The sequence below is a fragment of the Melanaphis sacchari genome, unplaced genomic scaffold (assembly GCF_002803265.2).
Source record: "Melanaphis sacchari strain LSU unplaced genomic scaffold, SCAv2.0 Contig0_pilon_pilon, whole genome shotgun sequence".
NCBI classification, from domain to species: Eukaryota; Metazoa; Arthropoda; class Insecta; order Hemiptera; family Aphididae; genus Melanaphis; species Melanaphis sacchari.
In genome coordinates, this window is record NW_020270366.1 from 25,363,354 (window position 1) to 25,389,947 (window position 26,594).

Genomic DNA, 26,594 nt, shown 5'->3' on the forward strand with positions numbered 1-26,594 from the left:
TAAGTTATTGAAAACGAAACATTTTTATTTGTATTTTCATTGGATAATAAATATTGTACGATTTTTTTTTTATACAATTTATATTTTAGTTCCCCACGTACGAAATGTATCAATAATATTTTTAAGCTTTGTTGTTGACACGCCTTGACGCCTTGTGTAATTATGTTTTTTTCCGGAAGATTTCAAGTGTTTTTAGAGGGACGCCATAGATTATTTAATTAATAATTCATTTCACGTAGTGTATCTTTTTTAGTATTGTCACGGGATAAGGTGCAACGTTTTTTTTTTTTCAATTTGTAAAAGATTATTGTAATTTTTACTCATACTCGTAAGTTTTAAGATATCTATGTACATACGTGCATTTTCACAATAGATACACAACAAGTACAATATACTTAAATATTATTAAAACTTAAAAGTATTGAGTTTCGCTTTTGTACATAAACTATGACAATTTATTTTGACACATTCTAATATTTGTATTTTGATTAGCATTAACTTAGTGTTATGTGGCATATTTGTAATAAATATTTGTCGGCAACGAAAGTCAAAGAAAAAATATATACTTACATTATAATGTAAACCTTTTACGAGACCGTATGAAATGCTAATTTTTCTTGAAATTCTTTATTATTATTTTTTAATGGTTTTTACAATAGTAACGTTTTTAAAAATAATTTAAGTTCAATTAAATTGATTAAATCATTTACGAGGCAACTATAAAATGAATGATATAATATTATTATATATGTTTTTAATCATATAACATCTTTACAACTCTAATTATACACTATACTACATAATACTAAATTGTTATTTTAATATCTGAAACAATATTAATGACTGAATACGGCGCACGACAATGAGTGCGAAATGCAAAAATTTAGTGATGTCACAGACAGGAAAAGTACCATACAATTATTTCTGTAAATTGAGGTGTCAGGGATCAAATAATAAGTGTCAAGTATTTGTCTGGTTAATAAAATGAAAATTATTACTTATTAGTTATTAGAACTAATAATTGTTTGAGAACTTTTGAAAGAAATCAATTCAATTTTGACACTGCAGTGAGTGTCTTATTACACTTATATACAATATTTTTTAAAAAATCGAGTAAACAAACTTGAAAAGTTTAATTTTCTTTGAAACTGTCGTATCCAGATAAATAATATTAGCTTTCTATAATTGTTTTTCTGATACAGGAATTAACGACTCAAGGGGCTACGAGATAATAAATGTGGACTGTATCTACGCTGGTTTAATATTTAATATATTCATATTTTTTAAGTAGAAATAAATAGGTATAATAAGTATAACTTTAACGTTTATCAACTAGTTCAAAAATTAATAGTGTGTATAATATAAATTTTTAACGTGCGCTAAAAATATTAGTCCTGCGTTCCTGCCTCTGCCATACATGTATAATACATATATAAGCTCGAGAGTGTTCAAAAGTAGTTTCCTTACATGTGTCATACAGTATAATAACAAATATTATAAACTTACCATGAAATCCACTTGAACTCATTTCATATAAATCATCCGAAATATTCCGGTTCACTTAACAAGCGCGTAAAGCTTTATGACGTTTAATAGCTATATGTATCAACCGTCACCCCTCAGGGTCCACACTCAACCGAAGAGGAGAAAATAAGGCGTTTATAAATACAATTACTATTATATTATATTCCACGTATACACACGTGCGTTTATGTCATTATTCTTGTTACAGGTCGATATAAAATTGTGTTTTTATTTTTTAATTATTCCTCGTGTCTGTCAGGTGAAATTATTTATTTATTTGTAAAGTTCACGCCAATATTAACAACATAATATACACTGTTACTAAACGAACGATCCTATTTTTATGTAACAATATATATATATATATATATACGGTTTATAATAAAAATTCCAAACGGTTTTAATATTGACACGCGCAGTTTTAATGTTATAATATACTTATATTAAAAAAGCGTTATAGGCGAGAACCTACTGCGTGCGCAATTCGCTATTATATACGTATATATGCGGACATAGTACATGCATATCATAAATATCATTATTTTTTGCTCAATTTTCAATTCATTGATTTAATAAGTGGAATCTATAATTTGATTAATTTTTATAATCCTAAAATAATCTAAATATTATAGGTTTCGAATTCGTTGTATTGGCATATTTTTAATTATAAATTCAATTATATTTCATGTACGCCTACGTATAATATTTTTTATATTGCTTAAATTTATTAAAAATGACAATTTTAATTATATTTTCATAGCCATACATATGTATATTTGTATAATTTTATAAAACGTGTAGATGCTTACATTTGTATAGTGTGATTTAAACGTATGTAACTTAATTGTTAATGCGCACCATTTAATATAATAATAATCTAAGTAATCGAAAAAATGTCGTTATTTTTTAAACAAAAACATAATTTTAATTTATTTTTTCATTTGTTTTCATTGTTTACAGTTTTTATGATAGTATTTTCAGGAAGTTACAAGTATTATACTGCGCATGACTTATAAATATAATAAATAGAATATGTTAGGTTTACCTGTGTTTAGAAATAAAAAAAAACACAATCGGACGGTTAATTGTTTAAGACACTGCACGTGAAACGCGATATACCTTATTATCCGATACGTATCGATCGCTATAATATATTATAGGCACATACGCACAAAGTATAAATCCTATGCAAACGATCTACCTAGCGCCCCAAATATACCTCGAGGCGTGAGGGCGTTCGATGTGCGTACGGTATACATGTATGGATAATTAATTTTCCGTTATGATCTCTGATGTGCGTACGATTCGTCCGTTTTACTTTCACACGGAAATCACGATCGTGCCCTACGCACACATATTATAACAATGTGGCTGGACGAATATTATTTTCCGTAACAAACAAACAAACGCGCGTCTCCTGTCGATCTAAGCACTTTTTAATATTATATTTAGGTATAATATTTATAGTGTTTGTGATAATTCTAATAAACGAAATTTTTACATAATAGTGCGAGTGAAACGCGCAGTGTTATAAATATCATCGTCGTATTAGATATCATACTACTGGCGAGTGCGTTAAAGTATGATTGTAAAGTATTTTATCTTATTATCCATCCGTATAAAATTATAATAATATTATGCGTATAGGTGTACTCAAAAACGGAGTGGCGGTCGTCCGAATAGAATATAGTGACGTTAAAAAGAAAAAAATATAAATCCGTAACACATATATTAAATTTGACAACACTCAAAAGAGACCTCTTTACGAAATCCAACGCACAAATTATAACACAGATGTCAGTCTCCCGATAATCTTCGTCGCGTCCCACGCCCGTTCACGTAATATTATTGTAATATTATCATCGCGGTCCGGCGGAACATGTGTGTTTTACGATAATAGATTTTTCGAAAAAAAGTCATAATACCATGCTAAAGCAGCCTTATTTATTTTTATTTTTTTTTTTATTTTTTTTTTTTTTATACACACGTCCGTTTAAACCTAATCACACGGTGCGATGCTGCGAACGCGTTACCAATAACGTTACATTATAGATACGATTTAAAAATGCGTGTACGGCGTATATTATACCGCATGCCTCACCATATTATAATGCGCGACGAATATAATGACGTTTGGTATCGTTGATATTATTTTTTCGAACACAGTTTTATGAAAGCTATTTACACTGATATTTATTGTGCTGTTATTATATCGATTCACGGCGTTTTTAAACACATTTCCGTAGTTAATACCTAAACTCGAAACAAAATAGTTTGAAAACGTTTGTTTTTGCGATTCGCGTTATAAGAAGTTTTTGATTCGTATTGATTTGTTACATTATATCCGTTTTTGTTATCACGTATCATATTACTATCCAAAAAGTCGTGTATAAGTTTTGCATTAGATAATATTATGTATAAATATAAACCCGATGTGCGGATGAGCGATACACCACAGTATAACTTATTATTACATTTGTGATAAAATATAAATTGATCTATTTTACGTGCTTTTACTTTTTTTTTTACAAAGAAACGTAAATATAATAGTTATAGTATATATTTACGTATATTATACATATATTTATATGTTTATATGAAATTTGAATTTTTTTGGAAAATTATTGACTCTTAAATGGCAATAAATAAGTTCTAAAAATAAAATACATAGCTCTATTGTATAAATTGATCGATAGATATTTAATGATCAATAATAAAAAAGGTTTATGTACTCGTATTTTAAAATTTTAGAATAACCTAATTTAACAAATGTTTACTTTAAATTAAGGTAACTAATTACTGACATATTAACCAAAAAAAAAAAAAGAAAAATATTAAATTGGAGTGTATAAAAATTGTATCATTTGAATATATATTATATTTTAACATAAATTAAGAATTAATTTTTACTAAGTTAAAAGATATCAATATAATTTGCAATGTTCTTAATAGATGGAAACTAAAAAAACACATATAATGTGTTAAATAGAGATTTAATACGTTGACCATTCAATTAGCATGAGAATTATAATATTATAAGATTTCACCATAGTTTGCTCTGACTACGGAAAGATTTTTCATAAGTTTAGAGAAACAAATTTTCGGAAAAATAATTTCAGAATTTAATTTGTGACTTATTAAAAAAGTCTTTTAAAGAAGTTGTTTAAGTTACAATTCAATTAGAACACAGAATAGATGATATTTTTAAAATAAATTATGTTACTTTAACATTAAGAACTCAAATGACAAGTGACCACATGATCTTTGGTTTCGACTATGGCCCCTTTTATGGATAATAAAATGGGTCATAACATATAAAAATATAATAATGATAATAATATTTTTTACATAAACAAAATGGTAACTTTATTTTACTGTTCATATTATATAGGTACCTATCATATATTCATATAACGAACTAATCCTCAAATATGTGTCAGATATTAGATGTAATCAGTCGTATGAGTATATTAAATTTTGAATAGTTTACTAATAATAAAATTTGTTAACATTAAAATTTGAATAGGTACTTTTAATGAATACGGCTAAGATTTTTATGCTTCTAGAACAAGCCGATACTATAATTACAGGCCGTGATATACATTGGAATATGAAGAAAAAAGTGACAGAAAATATCATAAAACGTAAAGGGACCAAAAATTCGTGTAACGAATTAACTGTTGAAAAAGCATCATTTTTCAAAATATTTAATGACCATAGTAAGCTAAAAAATTACGAAAGATTATCTTTTCAGAAAATTTTTAACCATAAATATTGCTATTTGATATTTTATAAAGCTCTTATTGCTTATCACTATACAAAACCAAAGTACGAAAGGTATTGTCCTATAATAGGGAATCTGTACAATTCTGAAGATAATGAATCTGATTGAGAAGATATTACAATTTATGATCACTCATAAAGATGAAAGTATAATAATAGATACATCTAAATGAAAACGTATTTTTCATGAACACAAGCCAAAAGTCCAGTATTCTTTTCGATTCTTATTGACAAGATTCAAGTTCTATTTCTCCTTTTTCGTTATAATTGGGAATTTGTACATCTTTTTCCTCTGAAGAAGAATTGTATTCTATTTTGGTAAGCTAGTACTTTCCTTGGATTTTATTCGTTTGTTTAATAAAATATGGCTTTTTTCTGGTATTCCATTTTAAGAAGATGAAATTTGGCCATGAATCTTAATTTAATTTGATTTTGTGCTATAATTGGATTTTTTAAAGATTGTACATGCTTTTTTTTTACTTGTAACGACATATTTTTTTAATTTTTTTTTATCTTTAACTGTGTTTTGTGATAATTATAATTATAGAATCTGATAAAGTCAGAATACGTCAATGAAGAATCATCAACAGTTATTTTCTGAAATCATTTTGCACGTAATGTATTGATTATTAGCTGTTGTCAAAATTATACCACAAATCTAAGTATCTATTTAACTACAATTTCTAAAACTGATTTAAATTACTTCCGAAAAATATCTAATACAAGAACAAAATCTATTTTATTAACTACCTATTTATTTAAAGTAACATTAATTATATTATGTATACGTTATCATCGTTATAAATTCTATTAATTGCGTGTATGATAAATAATAATTATATAAAAGTGCACCTAAAAACGTAATAATGCTTAATTTATCTATTATTTTCATAGTTGTATAAAATTACCCCCAAATTTACCATTATAATGTATATTATGAACATAATATTATATTATATTATCTGTATACCATTTATATATTACAGTGCAGTTCCGTATTTTAGTTTAACGCGTGCGAGTCCGTCCAATTAGGTTTGGGTTTCATATAGCGATATACTAACGATGTATAGACTTATATAAAGTATTATAATGATGGTATTTTATAATATTATTATTATTATATCGGTTTAGTATGCATTCATTCCTCTTAAAGAATATTATACAAAAATGTACGTTCGTCTGTCTCGCTAGTTTAAGTATATATCTACCCTCTACCTACACGTTCGTGAGTCGTACGACTTGTTGATGTATATTTTAATGTTTCTTATTATGATACAATGCAATACAATATGTATTATATTACGTTTATATAATTTGTCGCGATGTACTCACGTCCCACGCAATCCGATAGACCTGTCGTATGTATCACGTTATTATTGTTATATATCTGTGTTTATATATTTATTGAATTCTTAGACGGACTTAAAGCCCAATTACAATATAATTAGTATACAATAATACGTATCATTTAAAAACAACCATATACAAATTCTTCTTAAATTGATAAAAATAACTAAAATAAGATATAAAAAAAATATCTGTTTAAAATCAATAAAATAAAATAAATTACTTCCTTATTTAGGTACTCAGACACTTACAATTATAAAAACTGTTGGCAAGAGTATACCGATCTGCACATTAGGTGTTAAGTGGAACTCGTTATTGGACCACTATAATTGATTTTGTTAAATTTGAATTCAATGATAACACATTATTGTATATGGTGAAAAATGATTTTGAGCGAAGACTATCTAAATTTTGGTAACTATGATTACAAAATAATTATTTTAATAAAAATATATGATTCACTTAAAATCTCTCAATTTCTCCTTGGAGTTTTGTTTATTTTGCCCAAGTATAAAAAAAAAAAAAATAATAGACATTTTTAATTTTGATTTTTTTCAAATAATCTTATTGACAACTATTATCGTGTAAGTACCGTACACAGACGTAAAAAAAAAAAAACATGAATCATCATAAAATCAATACATTTATTGTTCCCTTCAGAATCTAAAAGAATCAACATACATATTAGCCAATTTCATTAATCGGCTTATAAGTGAATTAGACATTCAGTTAGTACCTAGTTGTTGAAGACAATATTAAAATAATTCAATACCTATATCTTAAATTTAATTAAGTTCTCTTAAACATGTTATTGAAATATTCATTTTTATCCATGCTCTTAAACGACGCAGGGTCATTCCCTATAATAATAACGATTTTATAATATTGTACTCGTGTTTGTAGATTTCATACCTCACACATTTTGTATATTTTTTCGTTTTTTAAACTTAGTAAATTTCCCAGCGGGCATGGAATATAGTTGGTAAATTAGCATGTATAATACTTAATAGTATTATGCACAATATTAGTTAATTTTAATTAAAGCAAAATAATTCATAATGATAATATTAATTAAAACAAGTACGATGTTAAGGTGTAAACATAAATAGAACATATCAAACTGGGATAGGTATTTGCGTTTTAATAGCCAGAACGGTAACTGATAACTTACACATCAGAAAAAGAATATTGTAAAAACGCATACGTAAAGGATGATAATATAATCGGTTCTAATAATAGTTGCCATATAAATTGCAAACATCCTTCGTATCTTCGAATATTGTTTTACATGACGTTTATTTAAACATTATAAAAAATTTATTCATTCGTAAGGGAATATTCGAATGTAAAATCGTATGCAGTTACGTAATTACAAAATAAATCAAAAAAATAAAAATAAAAAATTTATAAGTTTTAGCAATAATATTATGTTATAGAAATAGTGTGGAAATCTAGTTGAAACTAAAAAGCAAAATAAAATAATATTGTGATAGAAAGTTTTGAGATTTTACTCCAGAGTTTTATATTAGTCCAAAACAATTTTTTTTATTATTAATAAATTATAAAGAATATTAAAAAAAAAACTACATGATATACACAATTTAAATGATTTATCTATCTCTAGTAAGTAATGTTTGTGTTGAAGATAGAGTTATTAAATAACAATAGGTATCCGTTTTTACATAAATATTACTTAATTATAATTTACGAATATGATAATTAATTAAACAATATAGAAGAGAAAGTAATTTATTAAAAAAATTTAAATGTGTAAAATTTGAATTAAAAAATAAACCATTGTATACGATGATAATACTATTCAGGGCAGAAACGAATGTCCATTTTATAAATTTAAGGTTATTTTAAATTTTAATTTTTATTGTTAAATTAAAACAAAACAATATAATATAATGTATTAATAATATTTAACAATATTATCTATGCTGTTAAGCTTTGGTACGTAGCGAGTTAAAATTTCCTTATGATTAATTAATACTATACTAATAACTAATTTACCTGATTTATAAATGTAATTACTTAAACTATATATTTTGTATTTCCAAATTATAAAAACTACTATTATTCATTAAATAACACATCATTAATTAAATCCATAATGTAAGTATTATTATTTATAATATACTTTTACAGTTATTGTGTATTAAAATAGTGGTATTATTTATTAGTTCTTTCACAAGTAATGTAGTAGGTTGAAATAATTGTTGCCAAATACAAATCGAATACTATAATAGTTATTATAATATTATTTCATATTAAATCGACTAAAACTATAGTTTTACATAAACTTTAAATCTATATACCAATGTACTGTATAGGTTCAGGGTACAAATAGCTTAAAATTACATCTTTTTGTTTTGAAAATTGCATTGTGTATTAAACAGTAATATTATTAATAATGTAGTATGTAGGTTTACCAAGTTTCAAAACCCTATAAATAATATATTTTTTTTTAATTACAACCAAATAACTAAAATCGTTATTTTTCGTATAAAATATCTATTTTCAAAATCAACATTTTAACTTAAATACATATAACAATAATGTGCACATTCTTATGTAGTCTAATGTTTTGAATTTTCATGGGTAAAGAGTTAAAAAAGGGTAAATTATATTTTATCTTTAGGTAAGTTAAATAAAGAGTCTGTTAAAAATTAGTATTTTTTTTCCCTGTAATTTATATCTTAGTTTTTCCTAATATTTAAATGAAACGTGAAAAATATTTTACAGTTAGATGCAATTTGCTACCAAAAACACCCTAGAATTCGAAGATTTTGAAGTATTTTTACTATTTTAATAGGTTATCATCGTCTATTTATAATCATAACACATTTTAAAATCACACGTTATATTATTTTAAAACTAATAGATCTATTGATTCTTTTTAAAAATAATATTAAATATTCCCGGTTTATGGTTTATTAGAAACAGAGAACTAGAATGATTTTTAAATTCCCACTATAGATGCATTATTGAAATATTATCGACCTAATTTCACTTAATAACAATATAATTTATTTAAAGCTTCCCAACATCGTCAATTTGAACGAGATAGTCCGCAGGATAATTGGATTAATCTATAAACTACTCATAATATAGTCATGAGTGAATTAGTCCCATACTCCTATGCATCAATAACTGTAATATTATAATTAGATTTTTCTTATATTGTATAATTAATTTAGTGTAGTATTAGATATAAATGAATTATTAGTACTTTTCATGCAATCGCTAAGTTAAAAAACGACGATAGCGATAACTTTGATTTAGATGATGTACACATTTTTGTTTTTGAATATTATAAAAGCATTAATTAAATGTTAACATTTGATAATTATTATTATAGCGATAATTAGTGCTTTTGATGCTCTCACTAACTTCACGAATAAGTTAATAATTTATTATTTATTAATAATCGTTCTAATGTTAGTAAATCATACTAAACATTAAAACTACTATTAAATCCCAATCCGTAGATTTTAATCTATGTGATTAAAGATAAAATACCAGACTGTAATACGTGCATAAAAATACAATGTTAATTCAAGTATTTTTGAAAATAATTAAATTAAATATAATATAATATACCTATCTATCGTCATATTATATGTATACCTTAAATACTGTCGAATAATGACTACTAATCTAATTATTTAATCGTCTTCAATAAAAACACAATATTATGATCACTGCACAATGTTACCTCTATAGATAATAATAATGTGGTAATGGATTTTTCAATTTTTTTTTCCAGGCCAAATGTGTGTCGGTCGCGGTTTAGAAATTACTGTTGTCCTGGTTGGTCATTGAAACACGCGACTGGGCTTTGCATTGTCCGTGAGTATATATTACAGTTTATGATGTGTTAATGTGTGTATGTTGTTTTATTAATTACTGTTAAGTACTTTTTTAATAAACATGAAACGGCTGAGGTCATATTTTATAATATTATACTTCGTTAACAGAAGAATAATAATAACTGACCATTTATATTTTTATGTTAATACTTACATCTATACATCTATAATAATAAAATACTACATACAAATTAAATATTAACATAATATATTTTTATTTTTTCAAATAATTTACATACTTGTGTAGTATTTTTGATAAACGTTATCGACACATAAGGTATAAATAAATGTTTCCTTTGTGTTGAATCTCAAATATTGCTAAATGTTAATGTAATCTTTTGTATTATATAACGATTCACAAAGGTGCCGAATTCTATGTATGTTAAGGTCAGGCCACGGCCCAAACTTGATTTAAAATTATGACAGAAAAAAAAACAACAACAACAAAACAAAACATTATCTAATATATGAGATTTTTTTTTATAGTTCAACTACCTTATTACTTATAGAAAAATAAATCAATAATAGCTGTTTATTTAAACTATATGTACTATAGCCAAATCAACTATAAGGATAATATTTTTTAATAATGGCTCAACTCGAAATCTAAAATTGATAGTTTTGTATAAATTATTTTACTTGGATTGCAAATTGAAAAATGTTAAGATTGTGTATACGTATATATCAATATTAATTACTATATTTTTCAAATTTTTTTAATTCCCATAAATTATAAGAAAATTGTTATGGGTTATTATTTTTAACACTCAAAATTTAAGTCAAAATAGTTATTTGTTTGCATTTTAATTTATAACAATATATGTATATACCAATATTGAAACAAAAAAGTATTTGCTAAATAATTAAAAAAAAAAAAAAAATGATCTCATTTGAAAAACAAGGAATTTTCCTTCCTAAAAAACACTCATTTTGAGTTATGGACGTTATGTAAAATGAAAACTAAAAAATTTAAATCATAGTTAAATATAACTGCTTACTCAAAAATTGAAAAATCAAACTTTTATAATAAATGCATAATAAAGTAAAAGGAGAAAAGAGAACTGAGCATTGTTGATAAATCAGTCTATAGTCTATCTATTATACATATCACTAGTTCGATTTTGTTTATTTCGCATTTCGTTTCCAGCCGTATGTAATAGGCCCTGCAATGGTGGTCGATGTATCAAGCCCAACATGTGTCTCTGTGACGAAGGCTCTGTGAGGTCGGCATGTTTGCCTGACGACCTCAGAGATTCTTACAACAAAGACGACGAACAATTACGATTGCCTCAGGCATCTGCGTCAGACAAGTACGGAAAACTGCCATCGACCGGAGGAAACAACGGGATCATCAGCAGTGATAGCAGTATTGGCGGTGGTAGTGCCGGCGGAAGTAGTGGAAGTAATGGCAGTGGAGGAAATAATGGTGGAATAAACGGCATCGGCGGAGGGAATAACGGCAAAAATCACGGCAATGGAGGCATAAGTAACAGTGGCGATAGTGCTAGCAAAGACTTTGGTGCTGGAAATGTCAGCCGAGTCGCTACTACAGCCGTCAATTCTTTTGCAGTAGCGTCGCGGAACGCTTGCAAGTTTCCATGTTTGAACGGCGGAACATGTCAGGGATCGGTTTGCGTTTGTCGACAGGGTTACGCCGGCGAAAACTGCGGTGACCGTAAGTGCATCGATCTAATACATATATATATTATTTATTATAATGTCACATGCTCTGTGAAGAGTTGTTAAGTTATTGAGTATTGCGATATATACCCCGCTAAACACGTCCTTATTCCTAACGGCCCGACGTAATTCTAGTGAAATATGTACTTAATTCTAATCGTTTCACGAGTTTTCTTTTTTTTTTGTTTTCAGCCATCTGTCGAGACGGATGCTTAAACGGCGGCCGATGTATCGGTCCCGACCGATGTGCGTGCGTGTACGGATACGCTGGACGCAAGTGTGAAGCCGGTAGGTAAATATTTGTTCATAAAATCTGTGAGGAAATATTATATGCGCACGTGTCTGTTTGCCTAATGGCCTCTGGTTTATAACCACGACTTGCGACACGATGTGTGACTATTTTAACCGGTGGTTTACTTTTATGCTTAGGACACGTTTCTTGGACTTTTTCCAAATTAGCATTTTACGCAGATGAACAGTATAATTATATAAACCTATGTTATATAATAGGTACACGTGTATGGTGTATAATGAATTGAATGATTTAACGCGAAACCCTTTCAACGGAAACGACGTTTTAAAAGAAATAGATTGTGAACCAACTTGACAAAATCTACCCGTGATAATATAATATTATAAAAAAATACTATAATTTATAATGATATATTAACAGTATGCAAGAATATTATAACTAAGATGATAATATTATATATATACAGCCAATAACATAAGGACCAATTATAGGATATAAGGATGTTAATTTCAGTACATTTTTTGTTTCTTTTTTCTTGTCTACGTTAAACATGGTAAAATTGCATAATAGAAATAATAATATTCTTAATCTTAACTTTCATCATAAGTCAATTCAGTTTAATATTAAAGTTAAAAATGAAAGATTATAGTTCTGCTGAATAAAAATCTGCTACGTTGTGCATAAGACAGACACAAAAGAAAACAAACAATGCATCGATATACCATTTTAATTTTACACATATCTTATTTAAATGATGCATGCTAGCTTATATTAATTAGCTGTAAGATAAAAAAAAAAAAATAAGTAGGACAATAGAAATATAATTTGGTGTTATATATTAATTATAATATCTATTTGTATAATAGTTATAGTCACACTCATACATTTTATAGGTATAATACAATAAATAGTTTCAAAAACATTTCCTAATGTATTTATTTTTTTTACATTAAGGGAAGATTTTATCCTATCTATCATTTTATAGTATTCAGGGAAGTAAATGTCTTAGTTGTTAAAAGATTTTTTCAGTTTGGCCTCTATTAAATCTATATCGTTTGTGTCCATATGTTTGATTATTATTCATAACTATAGACATAGCGACATTATGGTGTGTCATCAGATAATTCCATAGATGAAAACACGTAAAATTACAATATTTAAAAATAATTTTAAATTGTTACATAAAATAATATAACGAAATCATGAATAAAATAATATAATATTAATTAATCAAGTTATTAATTATACATAGGTAATCTACAACTTGGAGATATATTCATTTTAATAGTTCTAACTGACTATAAGGATTAATACGTTCTTAAAACCATATCGTATATTAGGTAACGATATTTTTGCATATAAATACATTTTAATCAAGACTCAGTTTAAGTTTTGTAACATTAATAGAAATAGAAATATTTGGCGCGTAGAAACATTGACTATCACATATTTATATCAATATTAAAACTATGTTTCATTCAACAGGATTCAAAAACTGTTAACACTAATAAATTCATATCCAAAATTAAAATCAAAGTAAGAATATTATAAAATTATATGCTTTGTAACAGATGATCACGTAACCGATATTGTATTACAGTGTTCAATATATATATGTGTCTAAGTGTACGTCAATCAAAAACTGTACATAATATAGTGCGATGTTAGAAGAATGAATAAAATAATATAAAAACAGTTCACTAACGAGTTCTATAATTTGGAAAAACTGTTTAATAGATAATATTTTTCTTGGGCACAAACGAGCCGTCGTTTATTAGGTCGAAAATGAATGATGAGCGCAAACGAGTTCCACCGCCCAATAATATGTATAGAATAAAAAAATAAATCTACAGATAAGACAGTGTTTTGTGATCGAGTCAACATTTTTTGTACAATATATAAAATAGGTATAATGTACCTATTTGTATTTTGTAGACATGGTAATTTTTAAATAAAGACTCCGATTGAAAGTAATTTAATTTCCATGTATTACAAAAAAGTTAAATACCTTCATAATAGAAATGTATTTGTAAACCGTACGACATACTTAGTAAATATTAGATTATACAAAACGTGAATAACTGTATGAAATAGATATTTGTTTTATCGCCTTTGTTGCTTTTAGATTACCGAATTGGCCCGTGTTACACCAGGGTGATCAATGATATGTGCCAAGGACAACTCGAGGGTGTTGTTTGCACCAAACAGTTATGTTGTGCAACAATTGGCCTAGCTTGGGGACATCCGTGTGAACAGTGTTCGCTGAGCTACGATTGCGATATAGGTTTTCTCAAGAACTTGCACTCTAATCAATGCATAGGTAAGTGGCTTATAAAAATGATTTGGAGCTCGTTACGATAGGTTAAAAAAATGATATTCTTTCCACAAATAATATTTGGACGTTAATTAAGTATAATATGTAATTACTTTGGACGAACGACAAAACTGTGAAATAGAAACTTGATGGATGTCCACTACAGGTAAAAAATGTTTTCATAAAAAAATAAAATGTAATTTTAGATTAAGTAAGCAAATGATACTATTATAGTATAATATAACATAAAAGCTGCTAGAGGTTGTTTTTAACATAAAGTTATAAATCAATGGTGGTATATTTTTAAATTTAATTTTTTTTAACAGTGTTTGTTAAAAATAATTACAACTAATTAAATCAAATATATGATAATTATTTACTATTTTTCGTTGAAGATTAATTAATATTTTAGAACAAACATTACGCTCTACGTAAGAGTATTTATTTATCATATTTATTTTTATTTTTTATAATTTTTGGTTTTGATTATGTTATTGGTATGTATTTATTATAATTGACGATTTTCCAATTATAATTTAATAATTTAGTATGAAACATATTTTTAATGATATACGTCATAAAAAAAAAAATTATTTTTGATTTATTTTCAGATATTGACGAATGTGAGGCAATTCCAGGTATTTGTAAAGGTGGGGCATGTGTAAATAGCGTGGGGTCTTTCAAGTGTGTATGTCCCGAGGGTCGAGTGCATAACCAAGTAACGAATGTTTGCGACGACGAAAACGAATGCAAAAGAGGCGATCCGAATATTTGTCAAGACGGTTATTGCGTGAATACTGACAGTTCTTATTATTGTATCTGTAAACAAGGATTCGTGCCCACCACAGACCGAAAAGGGTGTATAAGTAAGCTCAAGGTTTTTTTTTCCGGTAATATTAAGGTTTAATAAAATGTTCATAATAGAAAAACGGCATAAAAAAAAAAAAAAAGAAAAGGTAAATAGAGAGAGCTATTTGTATATTTTTTGTTTTGTTTTTCATTTCTTTGTAGACACTCAACAGGGCCAGTGTTATACGAGACTTGCCTCGGGTCAAGACTGTTCAGATCCGTTGCCGATGAAACTATCTAAGAAAGACTGTTGCTGCGGTAAAGACATGGGAAAGGGCTGGGGAAGTACTTGTGAACATTGCCCGCTCCAAGGAATGGGTAAATTATACAATAAGTTGGTTAACGTGAGGTTTATGTCAAAATAATACTTACATAATTTATTGTCATAACTTAATACTAATACCCAATTAACTATAGATATACTTATAAAGTTTGACGGTTTACCGTATAACGCGTATTTTATTATTATATTTCATTGATCAGAAATTTTCTTAAAACTTTTTATTAGCAACTAGGATTATGCAAGTTATTTAATTATGTATTGCAATTTAAAAAATGCAAAACTTTTCAATTTTTGTTTTTAAATAATTAAAATAATAGAAAGCCAGATTCGGTTGTTATATTTCTTATATCTTACCTATATAATTAAATGTTATAATTTAAGACACAATTGTTGTAGAAATGCGTACATACTGAGTTAAATTCACAGTATTTTTCATAAGTAATTACTAATTACCTTTTTAGTCTTTTAAATTGTTTTTCTATTATATATTTTATTTCCGATTAGTAATATATAATAATATAGTAGGTATAGTGTTCATTACTATTATGAATAAACTGTCTTATAACTAATAAATAATACGAAGTTAAGCTTAAAAATATATTATCATTATTATTTAATTATGATTTCTAAACTATTGAAATTCACAAATTCTCTATTGTAGTAAATGCAGTTTCGATCATTTTGTATTGTTCACACGTTATATTATGTCGTTTTGCGATTAAAAATGTATTTCTATAATTTAAACCCATATGAATATATGGCTAATAAAATGTTAATAGCTATTATATTCTTATGTATAACGCTTTTATAACTTAATATCAATACATTTATGTTTATATATATATATACAGAGAGAGAAAGGAGGATTAACTGGGTATACTGAATTTTAAAAGAACTTTTTGTAAAATAAAGTGTAACATATTTATTTATTTATTTTTTTGATCGAAAAATATTAATCCAATTAAGTGATCACTCAGCGTGTATCATTATAGAGTACTTTTATCACGTTTCGTGGTTATCATATTTCCCAAGTCATTTGACGATTTCGTAGGGTTATCACTCAGAATCCGATAACGATTTAGTTAAAATATATTAACATGTGAAAATATTGTCTAAATGGAACTCTTTGGTTGATGTATTTCTTTATTTAGTTATAATGCAAATTGCAAATAATATAATATTGTATCGACATTACTAGATATAGTGTTGACAACTCACCGTATAAGTATGTAGCTTTTCAACGGTGTGATTTTGACCTGTATGCGTTTGGGAGAAAACACCTTTAATTTTTATATCAATACGATACAATGATAGTTGATAGCCGTTAGCTAGTAGAAGCATACTATGTGTTATAACTTATAAGATCTTCAAGCTATTCATCATGATATTTTTGCTAATTCTTAAAAACTTATGACTTTCAGCCGAGTACGTTAAACTCTGTCTCGGCGGCAAAACTAATCAAACGGTGCTGAACTTGGTGGACGAGTGCGGTTTGAGACCAGAGATTTGCGGATCCGGTGGAAAGTGCATCGATACAGTGGACGGGTACGCTTGCGAATGTTTCACTGGTTTCACGAAGAGCAGACACGAGGAGTCACAAGTGTGTGAAGGCTAGTCATCTTATGTGTAAATAATACGCTTGTGCCTGCACAGACACGCATATTTTCGGAGATCGTGTTAAATTTTCAATGGACTTTTCGTTTGTTTTCTGTTTCATTTTTACGCAGATATCAACGAGTGCGCGCATCAGGGGATTTGCAACAACGGACAGTGTATAAACACTCCTGGAAGTTTTATATGTTCTTGTCCGCCGGGCTATGATTTGGCTTCAGACGGAAAACATTGTATAGGTATATAGATACTGGTGTGAACTAACTGTATCTTATATATATACATGACTCGTTTTTTTGTATCCGTTTATAGATCACAACGAATGTGAAAAGAACGGCATGTGCGCGAATGGAAAATGTTTGAACGTACAAGGGTCTTTCCAATGCCGCTGCAAGTCAGGATTTGTCATGTCACAAACTGGCCATTCGTGCATAGGTATTATATTATTATTATTATTTTATTGTAATAGTTTATTTGATGAAAACCGTATGTTTTAAAATTGCCTACTACGCTGTCGATTTTCGAGGACTAGGATATTTTGTAATGTATACCATATATAATAACAATTTTTCAATTATTTAAACGCGATAATAATTATATTATAATTATTACTTTTCAGGGTTTATCTTATAAAGTTTGAACGTCATTAAATTTTTGCTATACACCGAAATTAGTTGGCTATAAAATAATTGCATCACTAAAATATCGTTTCATTACATTTGCAGATGTTGACGAGTGTTACGAAAACCCAAAAATATGCCTCAATGGTAAGTGTCGAAACACTCCCGGTTCCTACATATGTGAGTGCCAACTGGGATACACGGTTTCGCCTGACGGAACGTTTTGCACAGACATAAATGAGTGTGAAAAAAGACCGGGTCTTTGTAGCAATGGAAAATGCGTGAACACCGAAGGATCGTACAAATGCGTCTGTGACTCTGGTTACAGATTGACACCCGATCGACAGAACTGTATAGGTATATTTCTTCACGAGAATTTATGTTTTGGACGATGTGACATATATCTTATATCTAAATAAAACTACAAAACTTCCAATTTATAATTTTATCGAAAAAATGACATATCCTCCAAATACACCACTCTGCATATTCAGTGCATAGATATTCGTGGTCGGAGATTAATTTATTTGTTTTAATTTTTTTAGACATCGACGAGTGTTCAAATAACGGTGGTCCTTGTCAAAACGGCAAATGTATAAATATGGCTGGGAGTTACCGTTGCGAGTGTCAAGACGGATTTTACTTGGGACTCGACGGACGTACATGTTTGGGTATGTGGTTTTCGATAACAACAGCTCATGCTCATCTATATATAACCAAACCGCTAAACACCATTGAAGTTCATAATTTATAATTATATATTTTGTTTAGACACACTCCGTGACCTCTGTTATGCCAACTTTCAGCAAGGCTCTTGTCTACAACCCCTAACCGCGCCCATAACGAAATCCAGCTGTTGTTGTTCGTATGGTGTACTTGGTCAGACACCTGGATGGGGCTCACCGTGTTCGAAATGCCCTTCACCCGATAGCTTGGAGTTCAAAGGACTCTGTCCTCAAGGTTCTGGAATGACATACAATGGCGATGGTTTGTATTTTCCATATTTTTTGCATTTTGAGATTTAAATTACTATATAAATAACAATTTTGTTTCAGACATAAACGAATGCGCTCAAAACCCAGCGGTGTGTTCCAACGGCGCTTGTGAAAACACAATAGGTAACTATCGATGTATATGCAATTCCGGTTACGAAGTGGACGATACGGGTAAGATTTGTAAAGATATTAATGAGTGCGACATGGACGACACAATATGCAATGGCGGTCAGTGCCGTAACACACCAGGAAGTTTTCAGGTATAAATATAAATACTTTAATTAACCTGACATAACCTTTTTCATAATATTTATCATTTTTTTTTTTTTTTAGTGCACATGTCCTGTTGGAACCGTATTGAACTCCGAAAGTCAAGCATGTCAGGATGTAGACGAATGCGATGAACTTGGTCTTAACGCATGCGTAGCGGGCCAATGTATTAACACGGTTGGTTCTTTTGAATGTGAATGTCCACCTGGTACAATTTTAGATAGTACCGGACGAGTTTGTTTAGGTAATAATAATAATAAAAAAAAATTATAACGAAATAATATTATTACGAGTATAATGTATAATATATATGAAACAGAAACGGTATTGTTTTCTAATTATTCTCTTTCATATTATGTAGACAATCGTCGTGGATCATGCTGGACCCGTTTAACTGGCGGTAGGTGTGAGAACAATCTCATGCAACTCACTTTAAAATCTGATTGTTGTTGTTCAATTGGGCTGGCTTGGGGTAGTCCGTGTGAACCGTGTAAGCCAGAAGATTGTGGTGGTGAATGTAATAAAGGATATGTGGTAATGTGTTTAAATTAATGTTTATAGTTTTTTTTTTTATTGACATTTTTATATAGTGACGTTTTTTAGTCTGTAGGTAAAATATGTCGTGATATAAATGAATGTGAACTGAGCCCTGGTATATGTAGAGGTGGAGGTACTTGCGTCAACACAGAAGGATCGTTTACTTGTGTGTGTCCCCCTGGTTTGACATTAGATACTACTGGTAAGGACGAATTTAAAATAAGCAAACTAGTAAATCATTTTAGAAAAATATACGTTTCTTTTTATACAGGAACTGTCTGTTTGGACGTACGAGAAGAGAAGTGCTACACAGATTTTAAGCACGGTTCTGGTGTTAATCCATTAGACGGAATATATCCAAAAAGCATTTGCTGTTGTTCTACTATAGGAAAAGCTTGGGGCGGAGGAATAGAAGGATCTCTTGGTAAGAGTGAAACTTGTCCTCGACGTGGTACTCCTGCTTTCACGGAATTATGCCCGAAAGTAAATAAACATTAATTAACTCAACCTGTTCAATTACGTAATATACGTTTTAAACTTTATAGGGACCTGGTTTTATTGATCGAAAAGATATCAACGAATGTATTGAGTTTCCTGGTATATGCAGTAACGGACGGTGTAAGAACACCATGGGAGGTTTTACGTGTAAATGTAGTCAAGGGTACACTTTGGACGAATCTGGAATTCGTTGTGTTGGTACGAAAGTTTATTTTGACTTTTAAACATACGCCAGATCACATTTAATACCCTTAAAACTGTGACTGTTTAGATATTGACGAATGCAATATTATGCACGGTGTTTGTGGTGATGGAGATTGTCAAAACATACCGGGAAGTTTTGTATGCAAGTGTAAGGACGGTTATGAAACATCTCAATTGATGCAAGTTTGCATGGGTAATTGTTTGATATTAGTAACTAATAATGATACTAGACATTAGGAATAGGAAATCTATTTAAAAGCAAAATGTTTGTAATTATTACAATTTTAGATATCGATGAATGTGAAAGAACGCCTGGACTATGTCGTGGTGGTACGTGCCAAAACACACCAGGCAGTTATAGATGTGAATGTCCTCCTGGACATGAACTATCAGCCGACAAACAAAGCTGTAAAGGTGTGTTCGAAATAAATACGTTAATTAAATAAATGCAAAAGAACACTATTAATTATGGATTGTGTATTAATACAGATATTGACGAATGTTCAAGAACTAGTGGAATCTGTTCTAATGGCGTTTGTGAGAACATGATGGGAACATACCAATGTGTGTGTGATGATGGATACAGGCAAACAGATCAAAAGTTTTATTGTGAAGGTAAATAAAAATGTTAAATTTTAAACTTATTAAGATAGTATTTTTATTTTATTTTTTAATCTCTACTAAATTTTAAACTAGTAGTATGCTATAATTTATTGATGAATGATAAATGACTTTTACTATATTTTTTAAAATATTGAAAACTACATATCTTGATTATTTTTAATTTTTTTTACTCCACATATTTGTTTGAGTATTTATACTATTTTATTTTTTTATTAGATATTGATGAGTGTGAGATAAATAACGGTGGATGTTCGTCCATATGTATCAATGTCCCAGGCAGTTACATGTGCACATGCAAGTATGTATTATAAAAATAATTTTTATTTTTTTGATACAACTTGTTTATTGCACAGGACCGGATTTAATTTGTTAGCTGACAAACGAACATGTGTAGATGTAAACGAATGCGAAGAAAATCCTAGAATTTGTAACGGTGGCCAATGCAATAACACGATAGGCAGTTTTCTGTGCTCTTGTTCAGATGGTTTACTCAAAGGAGCAGACGGTTCATCGTGTATAGGTAAGAATTTAAGATCTAATAGATCTGATATTCTTAAAAAAAATTAATAAATTATATTTTATACAATAAAAAATGTGTAATATTGTATTTTAATAGACATTAATGAATGCAATGATAAGGACGTGTGTGGAAATGGAGTTTGTAGTAATACCATTGGGTCATTTACTTGTCGTTGCGAAGAAGGATATTCAGCTAAATTAGACTCTGGGCCTGCTTGTACTGACGAAGACGAATGCGAGATGGGTACCCATAGATGTGATTTAAATGCAGCATGTATAAACAACCCGGTAATAATAATAATAATAATACAATAATCCAATAATAAAACCAATAATTATGGTTAGGTATTTAATTAAACAATTAAAAATCATTATTTCGTATATTATTATGTTATTAGCAGAGCTTGCATTTGACAAAAAAAAAAAAAACATTAATTGTCATACGTTATTTATAATTAAAACGTTATTCAACTTTTGCGTTTATCATTATTCAGAATTAAAATTTTGAATACCTATATTTTATAAATTATATAATTAATTATTATTAAATAATTGGAAATTAATTATTACCATGATATACCATATAATATAACTTTCATGTTGTTTAATTATTTATTTTTATCGTTTTCTGTTATAACCACGTTCACAAATTTGAACTGTTTTTTGTCAAATATAACGTTATAATCACAACGTTATTATAACGTTTGCAAGCCCTGGTTATTATATTAAAAAAAATATATCTATAAGCACAAAAAAAAAATTAATATTTTTTATAATCCTTATATTATGGTATAAATATTATATATATATATATATTATGATCTTAAAGGGCTCCTACAGCTGCCGATGTCAAGATGGTTTTACCGGCAACGGATACAACTGTATGGATATCAACGAGTGTTTAACTAATAACGGAGGTTGTGACCAAAATGCACAATGCATAAACGAAGAAGGCTCGTTTAAGGTAAAATATATAATTTTTAATTTTAACTCTAGATAAGAAGTGCTCAGAACCTAAGTAATAATTTATAAAAAAAAAAAAAGTTCAAAATTTTTATTACAAAGTTACTAAAACAAACTCAAAAATATATTACTAATTATTAGTTATTAATTGATAATTTTAGTGTGTATGTGATGATGGATTCCGTGGGGATGGCTACTCGTGTATAGATATTGATGAATGCGCTGAAGATTCGACTCTTTGTGAAAACGGTCATTGTTTAAATTATCCGGGATCATTCAGATGCGAGTGTGAAATGGGATTTATTAATCCAGATGATAAAAATGAAAGATCTTGCAATGGTAAGATTTTAATTACTATTAATATGTATAAAATGTATATATATATATTTTTTAATGTTTGTTTACAAAAATCTAGTACTTGAAATTTATTTTATTAAAATATTTTGGTGGCCGGAGGGGGGGGGAAATGTAACATTATTTTTAAAACAGTCAACAAATTTCTTGTTATTATTTTAAACATTTTAAATGATTAAACTTGATCGAATATATAAGTACCTATAATAGTCCCGAAAAGGAAGGAATCTCTTGGACTTGTCAGTATTAAAAGTTATCTTATTTTTTCTAGTACTATTTATAGTTAATAAATTATCTTGATTCTATTACAATCATATGATTGTCATTAGAAATTCTATATTTTTATTTGTTATTATAGTTTGAAAATATTAATTTGTTAGAATAGACTGAAATTCAATAGATTTTATATTTAATATATTTATCAAAATAATTTATTGCAACAATAATTAAGTAATACATGTTTCAATATTACAGAAAATCACTTACAACTTGAACTAACATGTCTTAGATTCTTACACAAATTCCCTTTTTTCCTAATTATTAAAAAAATGTTTTCGATAGATATAAATGAATGTCACATGTTCAATAACCTATGTGTGTACGGTATTTGTGAAAACATATTTGGGACGTTCAGATGTGAGTGCAGTGGAGGATATCAATTGGACAACACAGGAGGTAACGTTTTATTAAAATTTTTCACTAAGAATTATATTATACATATTAAATTTCATAAAAAATCATGACATATAGGAAATTGCACTGACGTAAATGAGTGTGAAAGTCCCCAAGCATGTCTTTATGGCGAATGTATTAATAACGAAGGCAATTACACGTGCAAATGTCCACCAAATTATCAACTAGTTCCAGCTGGAAACGCGTGTGTCGGTTTGTAATATTTTATTTTATTTTAAATACGGGCTTCGCCCAAAGTAAGTAAATTTTAATTAGACAGAAGTACGATAAACCATAATTAAATTTTAAATACAAACAGTAAAACAGTTATATCGTTAGTTTTGAATATCATAACTTTGTAACGTAGGTATTTACTGATAATTTTAGTATTATAAGTACTTAGCATTAAAATATCATATAAATACTATCTGAACTGTTTCAATATCGTTCTGAAGTCTATGTTTTAGAATAAAAATGTTTTTGTGTCAAAATCATAGATAAGAGGGAAGGGCAATGCTATATGGAAGTGGAAGATCGAGGTGGTCAGAGAATTTGCCATCACGAGATGGGATCAGCTGTATCGAAAGCCACGTGCTGCTGTTCTGTAGGTAAGGCCTGGGGCTCCAGATGTGAATCGTGCCCTGGAGTCGAAACGGAAGAATACAAGACTCTCTGTCCCGGAGGAACAGGATACAGGCCCAACCCGACCACGGTAAATCATAATATTAAATACCTATTCGTTATAATACGCGTATACTACGGTCAGCTGTATAATAAGACTATTAATAAACATTTTTTTTGGTTTGTTGATACGCATTTTTGTGTGCTCGCTGCAATCCGATTGTAAAGGTGATACTTGAAGACGTCAATGAGTGCGAGGAACACGACAACCTGTGCACAAACGGACACTGTACCAACACGTTCGGTAGTTATATGTGTTCGTGCAACGAAGGTTACCGTCTGGACAACACCAGTACATTCTGTTATGGTAACGTAAGAAGCACACGCTGATCGGACACCGTGTGCCCTCGCATAGTTATACCTTTTTTTGACTTTTAGATGTGAACGAGTGTGACGAGAACCCAGACATCTGTGGCGTGGGATTTTGCTCGAACGAAGTCGGCACATATCGTTGCGTTTGCCCGGATGGATACATGCTGTTGCCCAATGGAAGTACGTATAGCGTAACCCGCGTGACCGTCGCCATAATCATTTTATAAATTGTACATAATAATTGTATATAATGATCATTCAATTTTATGATTCAAAAGATACAATAATATGACGTATTTAGCTGTACAGGGCAAATCTAGACGAATCGATAGCTCTAAACGGAAATCACGTTTAAAGTCTTTCACGTCGTGTCTTGTACTCTTGTGTACAATAAACGAATATCCTTCAGTTACACTCTATACTGTTACAGCGATAAATGTGTGGTTTTTTTGTTTATTTCGTTCGATGGTAATTAATTATTATTGTTTTTGCAGAAGAGTGTGTGGACATGCGAAAAGACAATTGTTTTTTGAACTACACGAACGGTCAGTGTTCTGTGCCCATGTCCAATAGTCAAACTCGAATGATATGCTGTTGTTCAATGGGTCAAGCTTGGGGATTGCCATGTCAACCTTGTCCGGCGTCTAGTACGAGTAAGTTTTACATGGGTTTCTCGTCGGTTTTATCCTTACACACTTCACCGGACTCGCTTGTCTTAACTCTAAACTTTGAAACATACATGTTAATACTGTTTGAACATTTCCAATTGTTTGAGGCATTTGCGTTGTAAACTAAATTGATATAAATCGTACATAGTTATATATACAATTATTGAAAAAGATACAAATTAAAAAAATATAGTTATTTTTCAAAAATATTAATCAAAACTATTGCGCAATTTGTTGAACGCCGTAATTAACTGCATATGATTATTATATGACACATATATGTGTAAGTTATGCATCCGTAGATTTTGTATAGTTTAAATTATAAGTTTGAAAAAGCTATTGGTTTTTATAAAATCCATTAACTAAAAATAGTTTAAAGGACCATCTAATTTTATTTTATTTGAAATAAGGCACTTAAACCACTTTGTGTTATACATTAGACTTCAAATCGGTTCTTACATTAAATAATCGTTATTTTTGTGTATGTCAACAAAATAAGAGTTGATTGTTGATTATTTAGTCAAATTTTTATACATGTTAAGTGTGAACAGTAAACAATTAAACCTATATTTTAAATAGCAATAACTAAAATAGAGATATGTTTACAGTGATATAATGTAATAATAATAATGATGATAATGATAACATTTTACATGACTATATAAATCGTTTAATGATTTAGATATGATCAAACATTGGTGTATACATTAAATACGTATTTAAATGAAATCTGTATACAAAAAATAAACGAAATAGTTATACTAGCCATACGTAGATATATATTTTAACTAGAATATTTATTATGTTAACATCATATTATCATAATTTATTAGTTATATATTTTATCGACAAGTTGCCAAGCTAGAAAATTATTTCAATCGTATTAACTAGTTGACGATAGCCTTTGTCACTTTGTAACGTTATTGCTTTTTTTTTCTGCTTTTTCAAGAGGAATACTTACTCCTATGCGGGTCAAGGCCGGGCTTGATCATGAACCCGATGACCAACCGTACCGAAGAAATCGATGAGTGTACACTGATGCCGAACATGTGCAACCACGGAACATGTGTCAACACGCCTGGAAGCTTCCATTGTTCGTGCGATAGTGGATATGTTTACGATGCCAACTCCCATCAATGCATCGGTGCGAGCGCGTTA

At 28.9% G+C, this 26,594-nt stretch overlaps 1 protein-coding gene across 2 annotated transcripts in view; it reads left to right on the plus strand.

Moving 5' to 3' along the window:
* LOC112598569 (fibrillin-1-like) overlaps positions 1–26,594 on the plus strand; it is a 41,395-nt gene that overhangs the window by 1,968 nt on the left and 12,833 nt on the right. For both annotated transcript variants that reach the window (XM_025345099.1, XM_025345093.1), the window contains exons 2-34: positions 10,427–10,509; positions 11,677–12,204; positions 12,402–12,497; positions 14,588–14,782; positions 15,388–15,642; positions 15,788–15,943; positions 17,330–17,518; positions 17,636–17,758; positions 17,832–17,954; positions 18,245–18,496; positions 18,685–18,810; positions 18,911–19,126; positions 19,195–19,394; positions 19,468–19,648; positions 19,766–19,938; positions 20,008–20,143; positions 20,213–20,424; positions 20,487–20,637; positions 20,711–20,836; positions 20,932–21,057; positions 21,133–21,258; positions 21,484–21,565; positions 21,621–21,787; positions 21,884–22,074; positions 22,616–22,750; positions 22,911–23,088; positions 23,665–23,778; positions 23,854–23,988; positions 24,273–24,487; positions 24,625–24,763; positions 24,835–24,948; positions 25,263–25,421; positions 26,386–26,580. In XM_025345099.1, the coding sequence (XP_025200884.1) occupies positions 10,427–10,509; positions 11,677–12,204; positions 12,402–12,497; positions 14,588–14,782; positions 15,388–15,642; positions 15,788–15,943; positions 17,330–17,518; positions 17,636–17,758; positions 17,832–17,954; positions 18,245–18,496; positions 18,685–18,810; positions 18,911–19,126; positions 19,195–19,394; positions 19,468–19,648; positions 19,766–19,938; positions 20,008–20,143; positions 20,213–20,424; positions 20,487–20,637; positions 20,711–20,836; positions 20,932–21,057; positions 21,133–21,258; positions 21,484–21,565; positions 21,621–21,787; positions 21,884–22,074; positions 22,616–22,750; positions 22,911–23,088; positions 23,665–23,778; positions 23,854–23,988; positions 24,273–24,487; positions 24,625–24,763; positions 24,835–24,948; positions 25,263–25,421; positions 26,386–26,580 (5,597 nt within the window). The remainder of the gene's footprint in view (positions 1–10,426; positions 10,510–11,676; positions 12,205–12,401; positions 12,498–14,587; positions 14,783–15,387; positions 15,643–15,787; positions 15,944–17,329; positions 17,519–17,635; positions 17,759–17,831; positions 17,955–18,244; positions 18,497–18,684; positions 18,811–18,910; positions 19,127–19,194; positions 19,395–19,467; positions 19,649–19,765; positions 19,939–20,007; positions 20,144–20,212; positions 20,425–20,486; positions 20,638–20,710; positions 20,837–20,931; positions 21,058–21,132; positions 21,259–21,483; positions 21,566–21,620; positions 21,788–21,883; positions 22,075–22,615; positions 22,751–22,910; positions 23,089–23,664; positions 23,779–23,853; positions 23,989–24,272; positions 24,488–24,624; positions 24,764–24,834; positions 24,949–25,262; positions 25,422–26,385; positions 26,581–26,594) is intronic.